The sequence below is a fragment of the Orycteropus afer genome, unplaced genomic scaffold (assembly GCF_000298275.1).
Source record: "Orycteropus afer afer isolate SDZICR_OR568_19922 unplaced genomic scaffold, OryAfe1.0 scaffold00057, whole genome shotgun sequence".
NCBI classification, from domain to species: Eukaryota; Metazoa; Chordata; class Mammalia; order Tubulidentata; family Orycteropodidae; genus Orycteropus; species Orycteropus afer.
In genome coordinates, this window is record NW_006921644.1 from 288605 (window position 1) to 305289 (window position 16685).

Sequence of the window (16685 nt, forward strand, 5' to 3'; positions counted from 1 at the left end):
TTGGTTTATTGTTAGTAAGTCATGAAGTATTCTACTTATTACATTCTTATTACGAATAATAAAATAATACTTTGTTAATATAAAGTATGTTTGAACAAGTAATCATTTCTTTAAAAATGGAGATATATTTCTCCCTCAATTAAAGCAGATCCTGTATATATAATATATACATAAAACATTATATTATTTTTCAGGTAGTGCCTGAGACATTTGTTTGCTGACATTAGAGTTGCAGGTTGGGCCTATGCACATTGTAGGACAAAGGGCCTTTGTAAGATCACAGATAATGTTACTGCCCTCTACCCTAACAAGTTATAATAACTTGCTATGAAGGAGCATCAAGTGAATGGGAAATCCATATCAAAGAGCATGTTCTACTTTTATGTCAGTAAACTTGAAGTTGTTTCCTGAGTAATGAAAGAGGTAGAAGCTAAATTTTACAGGATCAAAGTGAAAGTATAAATTTCAGATGTCCTGGCATAGCAGCTGTGAGCATGTTTACAGTCTAGAGTCTATGTAGGGAAATATCTGGTGAGAGAAAGAAAAAGAAAGGAAGGTGTTTGATGGTAAAGAAAAACTTCCCTAGTTAAGTGTCAGCACTGAGGAATAAAGACGGGGAAGCGACAAACTGGGTGCCAGTGATGTCTCTGAGGAAGTACGATGAAGCCACAGGAGATGATGTTCGTTCCTTGTGGACGGAGTTGCTGAGGCAGTTGCCTTTGGTACACATTCTGAATTCCTTTGCTCCGGTCACTGTGTAAGCACTGTCACTTTGCATGCGCAATCCTCCCCTTTCCGCTTCTGACACAACACGAAGAGGGACAGCCAGCTCTCCAGTCTGCGGGGCTGATTGCAGTCTCTCTGATGTGCATGACTTGCTGCCTTTTCTAGCCTTAGTGTTCTTGTACGGTGGCTGGGGACGCTCTTGACCATATAACCACCCTTCATTCTTCTGCGTAGGTAATTCTCTTTCTCATCCTCCTGTCTCAGCATAGAAATCTCTTTGGTTCTGACAATGTCCCTGACACCCCATGTTTGGGATCAGATCAGCAGGCCTTATTTCTGAGGTGCCTGAGTGAATTGGAGCTGCCAACCTCTCAGCAGTTAGCACTTAACCATTTGCCCCACCCAGAGCCTTCACAGGCTACACTGCATTGTCATTGGACACTCCTCTTCTGTCGTTAGTCTCCCGGATAGGTGAATGAATGAATGCATGCATTCGTGAATGAATGAATGAAGACGAGTGGGCTCCAGGCTTTGGGTTAGCAGCCACGTGCCTTGACGGTTTGCTCTGCCCAGAGGCTCGTGCTCCACTTACCGTTCATAGTATCTCTGTGCGCACAGTGCACAGAGTATCTCTGTGCACATGGTGTGAGTCACCTGATGTCTCTCCTGCCCTTCCCATTGGACGATCTCTGAATGCACGCTGCCCTCACTGCCGAGCACTGACTCCCACTGTAGTACTTGGCACAATAAATGTCCATGACTGTTTACGAAATGGATGAATTAAGAGAAAAATCCAATTAGCCAAGAGGTAAATTGAATAATAAGCGTATAAAAATATATGAAAATTGAATAATAAACGTATAAAATTCACAAATGTATTACACTCACACAGCAGCACACTGTTAAAGGGGAAGCATCTCTGAGATGAACATAGGAGATTTTAAAGGTTATTAGCATTAAAATGATGATAACAGCATATATAGTACTTGGAGTCCCTGAGTGGCACCAATGCTTAAGCTCTTGGCTAGTAGCCAAAAGGTTGGGGGTTTGAACACACCCAGAAGTGCCTCAGAGGAAAGGTCTGGCAATCTGTTCCTGAAATCCTCTAGCCATGGACACCCTGTGGAGCACAATTCTAAGCTGAAGCACATGAGGTCACCATCAGTTGAGAGTGACTCAATGGCACCTGTTTATGATGATTATTTTAAAATATACCAAAAACCAAAACCAAATTCACGCCATTGAGTTGATTCTGATTCATTGTGATTCCTGTTGGGTTTCTGAGGCCGTAAATCTTTATGGAAGTAGATAGCCCCCTCTTCCTTTCTCGGAGTGGCTGGTGGGTTTGAACCGCTGGCTTCTGGTTAGCAGCCAAATACCTTATCCACTATCCCACCAGAGCTCCTCCACTGGCTACCCACGGCATGTTTGCCAAGTCTGGGATTATTCTCCACCTATTCTAGATCAGGTAACCGAGAATCAGCCCTGAAGTCATTTCTGTGGCACTGCAACAGACAGTCACAAATAACCATTAGAGACTGAAATGCACCCTAGACCCACTGATACTGTGTTCAAGTGTCCTTGACACAGTAGATGCTACCAATTTCAAATCTCTTAAAAAGGTTAATATAGACCGATATTTAAATGGCAGTGCTCGTGTTTGTTCCCATCACCTCTTGGAGCAGTGTCACTGGCCTGAGCTCAGTCTATTTAAAGCCATGTTAGTAAAGTCACCTTCTTCCTGTGGTTTCGGGTAGCACTTGTTTCTGCTACCTTCTTCCTTTTTATTGTATTAATTTTAGTTGTTTTAAACTTAAGAGTCCCTTAAATCACTCTGTGTTCTTTTGTGCTGCTGGGCAAAAATAGTACGACCTACATCCTGTTGTTGATTTCTCAAGGGTTTGATCTCTCCTCTCCATCTCTCTCAAACCAATGCAGTAATGCAGGTCTCAAGTGGCTATTCCTCATGGCGTTGCCTTATTATTTCACTATAGAATAGTTTAACAGGGTGTGTGTGTGTCTGATTTACATTTCTTAGAAGTCAAATTCATGCCTCTGTTTGTTGAGTAATTCACAGAGTCATTTTCCAATAAAGAAGCAGGATGATCAGTGTTTAGAGCCCCTGCTTAAGTGGCGCCAGTGGTTAACGCACATGGTTTCTAACTGGAAGGCTACAATTTCATTACACCCATAGGCACCTGGGAGCAAATGCCTGGCAACCCACTTCCAACAGATGAGCCATTGGAAAACCCTGTGGAGCACAGGTCTACACTGACACACATGGGATCCCTGTCATTAGTGTTTAAGGCTGACTTCATGTATAACAGAGAGTTTGGTCCATAGCCCTTTTTTCTGCTGGATTGTAAGCCCTGTTTGTTTGTTTGGTCTTTCAGGGTAGAACTCTTTCCCTATTTATAATGTTTGGGATGATTCCCAGATAATTAATAGGCAAATATTCCAATTATCTTTTTTTTAAGAAGAACTCTTTCATCATCTTCAAATACAGTCATTTTTCTGTTATTCAAGTGTTTTTCTTCCAGTTTGTGCATTTTCTGTTCTAAATTTTCTGTTTTAAGTTTTTTAGTCATTAATGTGATGATTCATAGCTAAACTCATGTTAATTTATCCCTGACACATCTTTCAGGGATATGTCCCTACCACCTCCACAACTGTCTCCAAGTGTCACCTACAGAATAAATAAATAAAATGTATTTTCTTTCCATAGTACAATTCAGTATGTAGTGAGATTAGTCATTTCCGTTCCTGTCACCTATTTGTTCTTTCTGCAAAGAAAATCCTCTACTGTTGTCTGCTTCAGGATCACCCAGGAACCTGATTTCTGGGTATCACCCTCAAATTCTAATTTTGGGGGCTTCAGGCTGAGCTCAGGATGTTGCATATGAGATGCTTCTCAGTGGCTCCTGACTCAGCTGGACCATGGAGCCCCATTGAAGAAACTGCTCTTGGATATGTTTTCCTTAGCAATCCATGAGGGGGGAAGGGTTGGGAAGAGCCTTGCTTTTCAAATGGCAACCCCTCAAATTTGAGACGCTTCAAACTTCTGTAGGTAGGGTGGGAAATAGGGAAGGGGAGAACACACAGTAAAGTGGTGGATGCAACAGCGAGGGGGGTGTTTTGCATTTGAAATATACGGAGGTAGAAGACTGGTTTGCTGTTCCAGGAGGAAAAGCATTTTTGCAGTTTAGCTGATGTCCGTCTCAGGCTGAAGTGGATGGCCGCCTTCTCCTGCGCATCTTTGAAATCGTTCGAGACCCAGACCTGGGACCAAAGCAGAGCTTGGAACACAGCTGTGAATAATTACGTCGCGGGGTGTGGGGCATCTTCCTCACTAAGCTGTGAGCTCCCGGGACAAGGTACACTCTGCTTTGCAGCATTGCTGCCCTCCCCTGTGTTCACAGACTAAAACTCCCTATGTGCGTGTGTGGGGGGAAAGCAGAAGGAACATCTCAGCAACGCCACTTCTGACATAATTCCCTGAGACACGCTGGGCGTTTTCTATTGGTCAGCTCTTCATTTCACAGAGATTGCATTTCGGAATCATGTGAATGAAGGAGACAATGCGTCTTTGAAGGAACCCTGGTGGCGCAGTGGTTAAGCTTTTAGCTGCTAACTGAACCTGCCAGCAGCTCCATGGGAGGAAAAACCTGGCGATGTGCTCCCATGAGGATTACAGCCTTGGAAACGCTCTGGGCAGTTCTGCCCTGTCCTGCAGGGGCAGTACGCGTTTGATCGACTCCTCAGCACATAACAGCAGCAGCAGCATTTCCCAGAGCCACAGGGAAAGTGGATAGGAGAGTGGGGCTTACAGGCTGTGAGGGTCACTTCTTTCCTTGGTTCCTGCTCTGAGAGAGATGAGGTAGAATATTCCTGAGGCGTTTGGGTCACCGATGGTTGCTGCGGTGAGTCAGCTCCAGCCACAGAAAGAGCCACAGAGCCCACAGATGGCTGGATATCATTGTTCCTGCGTGACCTGGCGATGACATTGATAACTGAGGGTTTCTTGTGAGCTTCAGAAATTTACTTTCTTTTTTTATTTTAAAGAGTCCAACCTTTTTGTTTTTGTTTTACAAATACACCAAATACATTATTACACGATTTCTTTCTGTACCTCTTTCCCTGACAAACATTTTAATAATAAATAATAGTAGTAGTAGTAGTAACTGACATTAACTGAGTACAATTTAGATGCCAGCAACTCTTGAAAAATATACATGACTCAGTATTTTATGCATGTTGTTTAAAACTTACACTTTTTTGATCTATTTGATCCCATATAGATCTTAAAAGAGCATCATGCTCAACACAGACATTCGTTACTAGTTAAGTAGACTGTTGTTGGGTTTAAAGGATATTCAAGGGATGTTTTTGGTTTAAGGTTTAAAGATAATCTCAGGGCAATTATTTCCAGGATTCCTCCAGCCTCCAAGTCTCCAGGAATTCTGGATGCCATGAGAATTTGAAATTCTGTCTCACATTTCTCCCCTTTTGATCAGGATTCTTCTATAGAATCTTTGATCACGATGCTCACTATGAGTAGCCAGGCACCATCCAATTCTCCAAATGCAAAGGAGGCATTTGTTCATGGAAGCAATTAGCCACACATTGCATGGAAACTCTGGTAGTGTAGTGCCTAAGGCACTTGACTGCTAACCAGAAGGCTGGCGGTTCAAACCCACCAGCCCCTCCATGAAAGGAAGACTGGGCAATCTACTTCCATAAAGATTTACCGCTTCAGAAACCCAATGGGGGTTGCTAAGAATCCCGATTCTCTTTCCTTCCCTGTTGGCCCAGGTGAATGAGACCAATCGTTGCGCCTTGGATGACCACCTGACAGCTTTTAAGAGCCCACGTGCTATGCAGTAAACTAATAACAAAACTAATAACATGTTATTAGACAGGTAAACTGAGATGTCCTGTGAAACCGTGACCTTAAACCTCCAGATCCCATGAGGTGTTAGTTTATACATAAGCACCTTAGCAGTAACTTGAAAGATTGGATAGATGCCTTCCTGGACAGTGAGTTTATGTTAATGGGGAAGGAGGAACTCAAAAAGGAGGGTGAGTATGGTTGCATGACTTGAAGAATATTATCAATGTCACTGAAAGTTCATATAGAAACTGTTAAATTTGCGTGTATTTTGCCATGTGTAGTCTGACCAGCAACAACAATAAAATAGAATAAATAATTTTCAAAAATTATATGCTTTTATACATTAGATTAAGAACTCTGGTAGTGTAGCGGTTGAGATATTTGGAAGCTAATCAAAAGGTTGGTGATTACCTCAGTCTTCAGTATGGATTACATCTCAACAAAAAGAAACAAAAATCCTCACAACCACAACATCATGATAAATGGAGAAAAGATTGCATTTGGCAGGGATTTCATTTTTCTTGGATCCACAGTCAACCCCCATGGAAGCAGCAGTCAGGAAATGAGACGTCTCACTGTACTGGGCAAATCTGCTGCTAACAACCGCTTCAAAGTGTTTAGGATCAAAGATATCACTTTGAAGGCTAAGGTGTGCCTGACCCAAACCATAGTATTTTCAGTCACTTCAGATGCATGTGAGAGCCGAACAATGAACAAGGAAGAGCGAAGAAGATGCCTTTGAATTGTGGTGTTGGGGAAGAGTACTAAAAGTACCATGGACTTCCAGAAGAATGAACAAGTCTGTCCTGGAGGAAGTGCAGCCAGAATGGTCCTTGAAAACAAGAGTGGCCAGACTTTGTCTCACCTGCTTTGGTCATGTTGTCAGAAGGGACCATTCCCTGGAGAAGGATATCATGTTTGGTAAGGTGAAGGGTCAGTGAAGGGGAAGCCCCTCAAGAAGATGGGGTGACAACAGTGGCTGCAACGATGGGCTCAGGTATAGCAGAGATTGTGAGGCTGCCACAGGACTGAGCAGTGTTTCATTGTGTTGTATATAGGGTCACCATGAGTCAGAGCCAACTCGATAGCATCTAACAAGAGTAACAAGAAATCATTAGGCCAGTTAAGTGGGATGGATGTCCCATGAAACCATGACCCTGAACCTCCCAATCAAGGAACCAAATAACATAAGGTGTTGAAGTACACATAAGCAGCCTCAGCAGTAACTTGAGAGATTGGGTAGGTGCCTTCCTGGGCAGTGAGTTTATCCTAATGGGGAAGGAGGAACTCAGAAAGGAGGGTGCGAATGGTTGCATGGTCGCACAACTCAAAGAATGTTATCAGTGTAACAAAAGGTACCTGTAGAAACTGTGAATTGGTGTGTGTTTTGCTGTGTATAGCCCCAACAGCAACAGCAAAATAGAATAAATTATTTTTTAAAAATTCTATGCTTTTGTACATCTGACGTGCTTCTGTAAGTAACTTTTCATACAAATGACTTATGTTAGAGCTATTATAAGCAAGTTTCCTATCAGTAGTAAGAAATCGTTCTGGATGTTTTCCTTTTAGAAGCGTGCCTATCTATATATTGTGTGTCTGTAACTTAAAGCTTCCTGGCAGTGACAGTGCCCCTCACCCTCTGAAGTGTATCTAGCTCCTTTCTGAAAGGCACGCTTTGCATGTACGTATACTCTGTGCTGCAGTTTCTCCTTGCAGCCAGTTTGTTCATTCTCCTTCTTCCCCACTTTCTTGTTTTCAGGCCACTTTGATCAAAGTGAGCCCACCTCCTTCCTTCCTCTGAGCACTAAATTATTTATTGTCATTGGAGTTTCTCAGCCACCCATGTGACAGTTAAAGAGAGAAAGCACCGGGAAGAGTGTCTAGCCATCTTGAAATTGAACATTCCAGTAGCGATTCTAGTTTATTAGGGACACATTGCAGGAAGTGAAGACAGCAACAGTGAGTTGATTACTGATTAGAACATGCCTTACCCTCCGGTTGCTAGACCTCTGAAATGCCAAGAACACCAAGAGACCTTTCCCAACCACCTAAAATGGCACCAGTCATCTGGCCTCTCTGTCAGAATGCCTCCTTTGCTTACAGTCTGTACCGGTGTTAGGACCTTATGTGTTCACTTGTTTAGTAATGGCTGTCGTCACTGAATGAAAGCTCCAGGAGGGTGGGACCACGTTTGTGTGGGTCACTCTTTTATCTCAGGAGCCAGCACAGCACCTCACGTGTGGTGGGGCAGTAAATGTTCATCAGATGACTGCTTGGCATCGCATAGTGGTTTACTTGTGAAGTACGGAGACAGTAGGTAAGAGTGAAAGCAAATGGTGAGTGGCTTCAGTTTAAGAAATGAAAAAGTGTACCATTGCTCTAGGTATCAATTTTCTGATAAGTTTCTCACCACCTCATTTTGCAGATGGAAATATTCCAGGCACAAAGGCTTTGGGCCCCATGGAAGATGGGTATCACCATTATAGTGTAATAATCACAATAGGAAAGAGGAGAGAAAAGGAAACGGTAGGCTAAAGTAACACAGTCTAAACCCTTTACAAATGGGAGAAAATTCCCTCAGTAGCTCATTCCAAAAATAGACTCTATCTGATATAAAATCATTGCTCTGACGATTGCCTTGAAGCCATACATTAGCTCAGAGATAACAGCGTTGCTCCAAATGTGTCAGCATTTAAAGTCTGCCTTATTGGAATTCTCCCTAATTTATTGTAATCTAATAATCATAGAACACATTATTTGTATTTGACACAGAGTTATGTTTCTATCATGCACATTCATCCCGCTATCTAACAAGGAATAATTGTTTGGGTAACATTGCTACAGAGTACAATGTTTATTCATGTGCACTTGGTGAGCGAATTCCTTAAATGCACAGTAACAGGATGTGAGAGAGGCTAACCTCCCAATTGTCGAGAAATAGCTGCATAAAGTAGATGAAATTATTTATTTGTGGGGGAGGGGTGCATATAAATGGTTCACATTAAATATGATGGATAATCGAAAAAAAAATGCGTATTTGGGCGTACAAGTGGCTGTAATAAGTTTGCCAAATGAAACGAGATGAGTAAACCATAATGTCATTCTGTTGACTGCAAGAAGTCAGCTAACCACTTGAAGAATAGCTTCATATTTTACTGGGTTTCCCTAACCTCTTCATTTATTACACAAATGCACTTTCAAGGGTAATTACTTTTTTTTTCTTTCTTTCCTTTTTTTTCTTTAAAATAATCTTTGACTTGCAAAGTGTAGAAAACACTGCTAGGCTATCTGAGTATTATCAGTTCTCTTTGTGTCTCTTGTTCAGGGCACAACTGATTTTGACTGATGCACTGGTATAACATGACATCTTTTTTCAGATGAACTGAATGGAAGTGATCTTGACAATGAGGAGATAAGACACCATCAGGAAGCTGAGAAAACACATCAGTGTCACAGCTATGACACACGGGCAGCCGAACAGACCTTATAATATTAAATCAGTGTCTTTCAGGCATTGCCCTTGAAAGACAGAGAATAGCTTTGTCCTTATGTACTGTCCCTTGTTGTTGCTGTTGTTATATGCCATCGAGTCGGACTCGACTCATAGCGACCCTTCCTTGGGTTTCCGAGGCAGTATCACTACGGAAGTAGATTGTCCCATCTTCCTTCCGAGGAGTGGCTGGTGGGTTTGAACCGCCAGCCTTCTGGTTAGCAGCCAAATGCCTTAGGCACTACACTACCAGAGCTCCTACTGTCCTTAGTCCAAGTAAAATAAAATAGAACCCACAGGTTAGTGTAGTATGTACTCAAAGCAACATTTGATAGGTCTAAAGTGTGTGTGTGCGTTTGTGTGTGGACTTCTTTTATGTACAGTTTGTACAAAAGAAGCCGTGGTGGCACAGCGGTTAAGCACTTGGATGTTAACTGGAAAAGGTTGGCATTTCAAACCCACCAGGGGCTCGATGGGAGGAAGATGTGGCAGTCTGCTTCTGTAAAGATCACAGCCTTGGAAACCCTATCGGGAAGTTCTGTCTTGTCCTCTAGGGGCGCTGTGAGTTGGAATCGACCTTGTGGCAGTGGATTTGGTTTTCCCTTATAATGACTGGGCCAGAGCTGAACTGTCTGCACATGGGTGTGGGATGTGTCACGTTTTCCAGACATGTATTCCAAATGCTTTACTGAAAGGATATTTATCTTTGGAATGACTTTTTAATGTCTTTGTTTCTAGGATCAGAGGTGGTTGACCTTGATGGAAAAAGTTCCTTTCTCTATAGATTCGATAAAAAATCCATGAGCCCAATAAAAGATGTTATTTCTTTGAAATTTAAAACCATGCAGAGTGATGGGATTCTACTCCACAGAGAAGGGCAAAATGGAGATCACATCACACTGGAATTAAGAAGAGGGAGGCTCTATTTACTTATTAATTCAGGTAAAACTATTGGGTGTGATGTTTGGAAATCTGACTAATTGGATGTCATTTAGATCAGTCTGCACTTTTATAGCTTAATTTTAACAGTTATGATATGTTATTTTTAGATTCTGGAACTTGTGTATATGTGTGTGTATAATAATATTTTACCTTCATGTGAAAATGACTCATATCTTGCAAATCGGGCAAGACCCTCATTCAGTGCTTTTACATAGCACCAATATAACTACACAGCCATTTTCCATTTTCTGATATCATAAAAAATGGGATGGGTCATTGAAAAATATGGAGGTAGTAAAAATAATGAGGTTGTAACAAAGATAAAATTTACATAGAAAATGAGCATGCAATGAGTAATATTAATAAAATGAATTAACAGTGGAAGAAATTACAACAAGGTCAAAAGGATATTTTACCCAAGCCTCAGATAAAACCATATAGTATTTGGGATGGAACATGTGGAGGGACATCGCAATTATTCTGAGATATGCTGGCTTACAAAAAGGGAACTTTTTCTTTCTTTCTTTTTTTCACACTGGGAATCATGGTGCTTTTATTTTTTTCCTCTTCTAAGGTGACACTCAGCTGCCTTCCACTGAGAGCCTGGTCAGTCTCACCCTGGGCAGCCTTCTGGATGACCAGCACTGGCACTCAGTGCTCATCCAACGCTTGGGCAAGCAAGTCAACTTCACGGTAGATGAGCACACGCGTCGTTTCCATGCACAGGGAGAATTCAGTTACCTGGACCTTGATTATGAGGTGTGATGACTGCATTTCAATTAATACAGATTTCATAATGTGTGTGAGATATGTAAGAAGCCCCTGTGGCACAGTGGGTAAGCGCTCAGCTACTAACCAAGAGGTTGGTTGTTCAAACTCTCTGGCAACTCCATGGGAGAAAGATGTGGCATTCTGCTCCTGTGAAGATTAGAGTTGGAAACCCTATAAAGCAGTTCTACTTTGTTCTGTAGGGTTGCTGTGAACTGGAATCAGTTTAATAGTATTGAGGGTTTTTTTTGGAGGGGGGCTTTTATGTAATATAACCTCCTCAAAGACAATATACTATAGAAAACTCCCCTTTCAGAATAAATAGTTCTTGTGCAGTGTTTCCCAAGGTGGAAATGAGAAAACCCATTAAGAATAGCAGGTGTGGTCACAACTACTGCTGAGACTTCATCTTCCTCACAATATGCTAACTTGTTATATCAAGAGCATCTTTCTGCCCGTGATGTGTAGTCACATCCTCCCACCTGTAGGAAAATCTTTCCATGAGGAGATCTCATTACCACAAGTCAATAGAGGATACATTGTATGATATCTCTGTGCCAAAGGGCACCCCAACCAGTGCAGATTTATAGGGAGAAATTAGGCACAAGCAAATTGATGAGTTAAGTAACAATCAATTCAAATGCACAAATATGAATGTATGTCAGAAATGCATATGAAGTAAAATGCCACTATAACTGGTTTCCATTACTAAACAGATCAAGATTGGCTGTGGGCCGAAAGATGTATTTTTCCTTCAACCAATAGAAATATCGAAACCTAGTATGATTAGCAGCCTGTAAGGATAATAACACTGTAGTGTAAATGAAAACTGAGTGCATATAAATTTGTTTTGAGTTCTGTGTCTTAATTAATTGATTTTCAAAATCCCATTTGAAATTAGCAATATGACAGTGCAGAGTGATGAAGGATTGATCGATCTGTGATGATTACAGTTATACTTGCTAATCACAAATATTTAAGCAGATTTTCAGAAAATCACTAAACAATATTATTGATGCCATTTTTCTTTCTAAGATCAGCTTTGGAGGGATTCCAGCACCTGGAAAATCGGTGTCGTTCCCACAGAACAATTTTCACGGGTGTTTGGAGAATCTCTATTATAATGGAGTGGATATCATTGATTTGGCCAAGAGACACAAACCACAGATCATCGCTCTGGTAAGAGTCTCCGTGGGAGGCGATGGGTGCACATCTGGTGTGCCTGCAGTCAGTGCTCCATATTGAATCCCCACTTGTGATTATTTAGAGATTGCTTATTCTTTTAAATTTTTTCTCTGAGTGGCAGTATGCCTATAAGGGATTAATTCTGTCTAAAAAAAAAAAAATGATAATTCAGAGGGCGTGATTATTTTTATATGAAAGAAACCAGTTTTCTATTATGCAGTTGATATCTTACTTTTGTTGGGATAATACTGAACTCAGGAGGCAAATTTATTCTGGGCTGTAATTTCCCTAACAAGATATTCCCTGAGAAACTCACCAGATGAGCATACCAAGTTCTTGGAATGAGATAATATCCATGCATATTAGACAGAATTGGAAAACCGTGTATTTTGCCACGGTCATTCATCTCAAACATAAGAAACTAATAAGCTGCTACAACACTGCATCTGCCAACCTGCCCAGATAGCTGTATTGGTCAGGCCGCATTATATTCCACTTGTATGGAGATGTGGCAGAATTTAAATACAACTCTTGGTTAGCGTTCTCTCGTGGAAGCAGCGGCCACTGTGGGGGTTATAAAACCAAGGCTATGTTATATGACGTGGATCTTAACAAAGTCCCTGGGTGGCATTCGTCTGCTAACTGAAAGGGTGCAGGTCCAGGCCACCCAGAGGCACCTCGGACAAAGGGCCCCGTGATGTGCTTCTGAAAAGTCAGCCATTGAAAACCCAGTGGGGCCCAGAGCTACCCTGACACGTATGGGGGTTGCCAGGAGTCAGAACTGACTCAGTGACAACTGCCCTGTTTTTTGTTTTCATCATTTGGCTCTTAACAGTTGTCCGAGGATCTGAGGAAGTTGAGGGGACATACGAATAGTATCTGCTTCTGCCAGAAGCAATGGTGTGTGTAGACATATCAGAGCTGGTGGGGCATCGGTGATGCCAAGCGTTTTCAGCCCACGAAGGAAGTTCTTGAAAGCCTCTGGCAACTGCCCCTTCTGGAGAAGTAGCACCACTGTGGGCCCCTGGCCACACCCCCGGTGGTGAGCCTGGGCTTTCTGTGGTCAGCAGGACCAATGGTCAGGAAGAAAAGATGGCGCAAAGTGGGGCAATGCAGGAACAGCTGGAGAAAGGCAGTACCTCAGAGCCCGTCCTACATAGCACATGGCCACAGAGAGACCTCGGGAGACTGGCGGCCAGAGTGCCACCCTGCCTCCCAAGTAGCATGCAAACCCTCCTTTGGCTAACTTTTACCCAGATTGCTTGAGAGTGGAGTTCTGGGGCCCATGGTTTCCAGCCCAGCCAGCTTGACAACAGAAAAGCCGACACCTGTATCTGCTCGAATAAATTTCTTTTGATGTTTAAATTCAAAATATGTAAATTTAAGGTCCTGTTGTTTCAACAAATCCCAAAGCACATTATGAGAAAATGTATTGTTTACAGAGCATTTATTCCAAATTCCATGTGTGAATTGATAGTGTTTTTATGAGCAAACATCCAGCAAGATTTTAAAATAGTTACTTTTTTGTTTAAAAGGGAGAATGATTTGAAAGGAACATATAAATATTATAAAGAAGTGTGTGAGCGTGTATGTGTGTGAGTTGCATTAGCAAATGGTTTCTGGAAATGGCTTATGCAGCTCACACCCATTCTTCCTTGTTAGGGGGCTGTGCAGCTTTGTAGGGCAGCCAGCAGCTGTCCAAATGAAGCATAAGTCCAAACTGCAGCTACTAAAATGTTTCCATTTTCACAGGGTTTGATAGTCTTAAAATTGCCTTTACATTATGGGTCAGTGCAGTTTATTCTTCAGCTTTTGTTATTTCCTTCATGGGGACAAGATACGTGTTTACAGTGAAAGCAAGCTCACCCTTAGCAGAATCACAAGCTAGCCAAATGTTCTTGTTTGACCAAGACCAAATGTTTTAGTGCCAACGTGTATTCTTCTACATAGACTTGATTTCATTGTGTTTTCAAATTTCTATTTAGAAAGTTTGTTAAAGCTTATTTAAATAAAAACTGAAAGCACTTGTCTTCCTTCCTGAAGCATGATGTTGTTGTTGTTGTTGTTGTTATATGCCGTCGAGTCGGCCCCGACTCATAGCGACCCCTCCTTGGGTTTCCGAGGCAGTATCACTACGGAAGTAGGATTGCCCAACCCTCAAGTACGATAAGGAACATATTTAATTACTGCAAAGTCATTCCCACCTTAAAGTTAATTGAAATCCTTCAATATCTATCTTGCTTCAGTAGTGGACTATTTTTCCATACACACTATTTTGCTGGCAGACTTCATACAGTTCCAGTGTTTTGAACATTTATTGCAAAGCCATTACATCATGAATAAATATGTGTAAATCTGATCTGAAAGGACAAAGTGATAAGAAGACAAAAGTCTTCAAAAAGGAAAAGGAAAGAAAATGGACAAATGGACAGAGAGACCAGAGCTTGCATAGAAACGCAAGTCCAGATGAGCAACAAACCTATGAAAATGCTCAAATTCACTAGTCGTCAGGTAACCACAGGTAACTACAAATGAGATATCAACCTGGTATTTTGTCACTGAACCACTGAAAATGTAAAAGCTTTGTGATACTGGTTTCTGGCAAGGTTGACAGAAAAGGATGCCCTCCTGTATGACTGGTGGTAATGTACAGTATCTCCATCTTTAAAAAGAAAGAAAATCTGAGAGTGCTTCTTAAGACCTATGGGTACAATAGCTCTGGGTCTAAGACCCTCTTCCATAAAAGTAAAATGATCATTACACAGAGAAACATGCAGAGTGTTTATTGCAACTTTGTGGTAGAGACAAAATCTGGAAATTGAGTGAATGCCACTCATCAGGGAAAGAATAGAGTGAAAATGAGATCATGCCCAGGAGAGAATATTACTCAGCAATAAAAAGCGTGGGTCAGGGTAATGCCGGGTAACCCGAAGAGATTACCATAGGCTACTGCTTAGTGAAGAATGTATGATACAATAAAGTGCCTGGAGCAGGGACCCTGTTTCAGTCATCCAGGTAATGCCAAAGCTGTAGGTAAGTGCATTCGTGCATACATCCATGTGTATGGGTAATAACTGAAAGTGTGTACTGTGCATCGATTCAATGAGAGTGGAGAAAAATACAGACAGCCAGTCACTCGTTCATTAATATTGGTTGCTTGGGCAAGTTGGAAGGCAGACGCTGCAAAGTGGGTGAGATGAGCAGGAAGGGAGAGCCAGGTGGAACATTCCAAAATGAGTTAGCTGAAATAAATTTCTCTCAGATTCAGTTACCCTGAGCTAGATGCCTTTATTAAATTGAGAAAATGGGAAAATGGGAGCAAAGAATTTCACCCGAACGCCCAGGGAAGGGTGTGCCTGAGCATCATAGCGCTGGGTTTGAAGGCTCTTGGAGATGAATGCTGTTTTCATGTCGACAGCAATTTCTGTTGTTTTAAAGTGAGGAGGTGTGAGGGATAAGCAGCTTTGTGAAGATTCCTAAGCCTGTTCCGAATGCCGTGGGAGCGTCACTCTGAGTGCTTCTTGTGCTTTCTTTTCAGGGCAACGTGTCATTTTCTTGTTCACAACCGCAGTCAGTGCCCGTGACTTTTCTGAGCTCCCGGAGTTACTTAGCGCTTCCAGGCACTTCCGGAGAGGATGAGGTTTCTGCCGCTTTTCAGTTTCGAACTTGGAATAAGGCAGGACTTTTGCTATTCACTGACCTTCACCTTGTCCCAGGAAGTCTCCTCCTCTTTCTTCATGATGGAAAACTTAGACTGAACCTCTTCCCGCCAGGAAGATTACCCAGTGACATCACAGCAGGTAATAAACGTCTCCCCACAGGCAAAGCGTACGGATTTGTTAGATTTCATAATCACTGTGTCCCTTCTCCACGTCTTAGACTGAACCAAAAAATTAATATTTGTTTAATAAATGAATACTTGAGTTAATAAGATGATCATTGGCCTTCCTTAGAGGAACTTGATTCTTACTTTCTTTTAAGTGTGGCTCCACTGCTGACAGTTCCCATTAACCAAAACCATGTTATGGGGTCTGAAAGCAATTCTGACACCAGTGGCTTTGCAGTTCCTGTGACCTGACTACCCGGAGTCAGGTCAGTTCTCAGTCATGAAGGGCACAGTACTCCAGACTGCCAGCTCTGCCCAAGACTTCAGATACCAGCCCACAAGTTCGGGGGGTCACCTGAAGACCAACTATCTACAAATCCAGGGGTTACCACTAACCCCTGTTAAAAATAAAATTTCTACAAGACTAAATTTGTGTACAAACTCCTAGGCTTGGTTTGCAGTTTGTGAATTGGCAGGTGCCTGGTCTGAAGGTCAGACAAGAGCTTTGAAGAGCGGTACAAAGCCGAAGGGTGTTTTGGTCATGGGCACTCAGGAGCAAGTGAGCTCTGCTGGCAATTTCAGATTTACTGGCCGACACTTCCTTGCCTTATTTGTGATGAAGGAGATATTTTGAGCTAGGCTAAGCTGAACAGGCAAATCTTAATTGGTTGGCTTAGGTTTTGGCTTTTGGGAAGGTTGCGCATTTACAGGAAATAGTCTGAGGTTTTGGTTTGGTGATGTGGCGCTTAGCGTTAAGTTACCGTTGAGTGCATTCTGACTCATGGTGTCCCATGTGTTACAGAGTGGAAATGCTCCATTGGGTTTTACTGGTTCTAATCTTAACAGAAGTGAATCAC

At 42.1% G+C, this 16685-nt stretch overlaps 1 protein-coding gene across 1 annotated transcript in view; it reads left to right on the forward strand.

Annotated features, from left to right (window-relative positions):
* The window catches only part of CNTNAP4 (contactin associated protein family member 4), a 330923-nt gene that overhangs the window by 200298 nt on the left and 113940 nt on the right, over positions 1-16685 (forward strand). Inside the window, exons 5-8 of the mRNA XM_007939189.2 lie at positions 9846-10049; positions 10624-10808; positions 11853-11996; positions 15541-15802. Coding sequence (XP_007937380.2) covers positions 9846-10049; positions 10624-10808; positions 11853-11996; positions 15541-15802 — 795 coding nt within the window. The remainder of the gene's footprint in view (positions 1-9845; positions 10050-10623; positions 10809-11852; positions 11997-15540; positions 15803-16685) is intronic.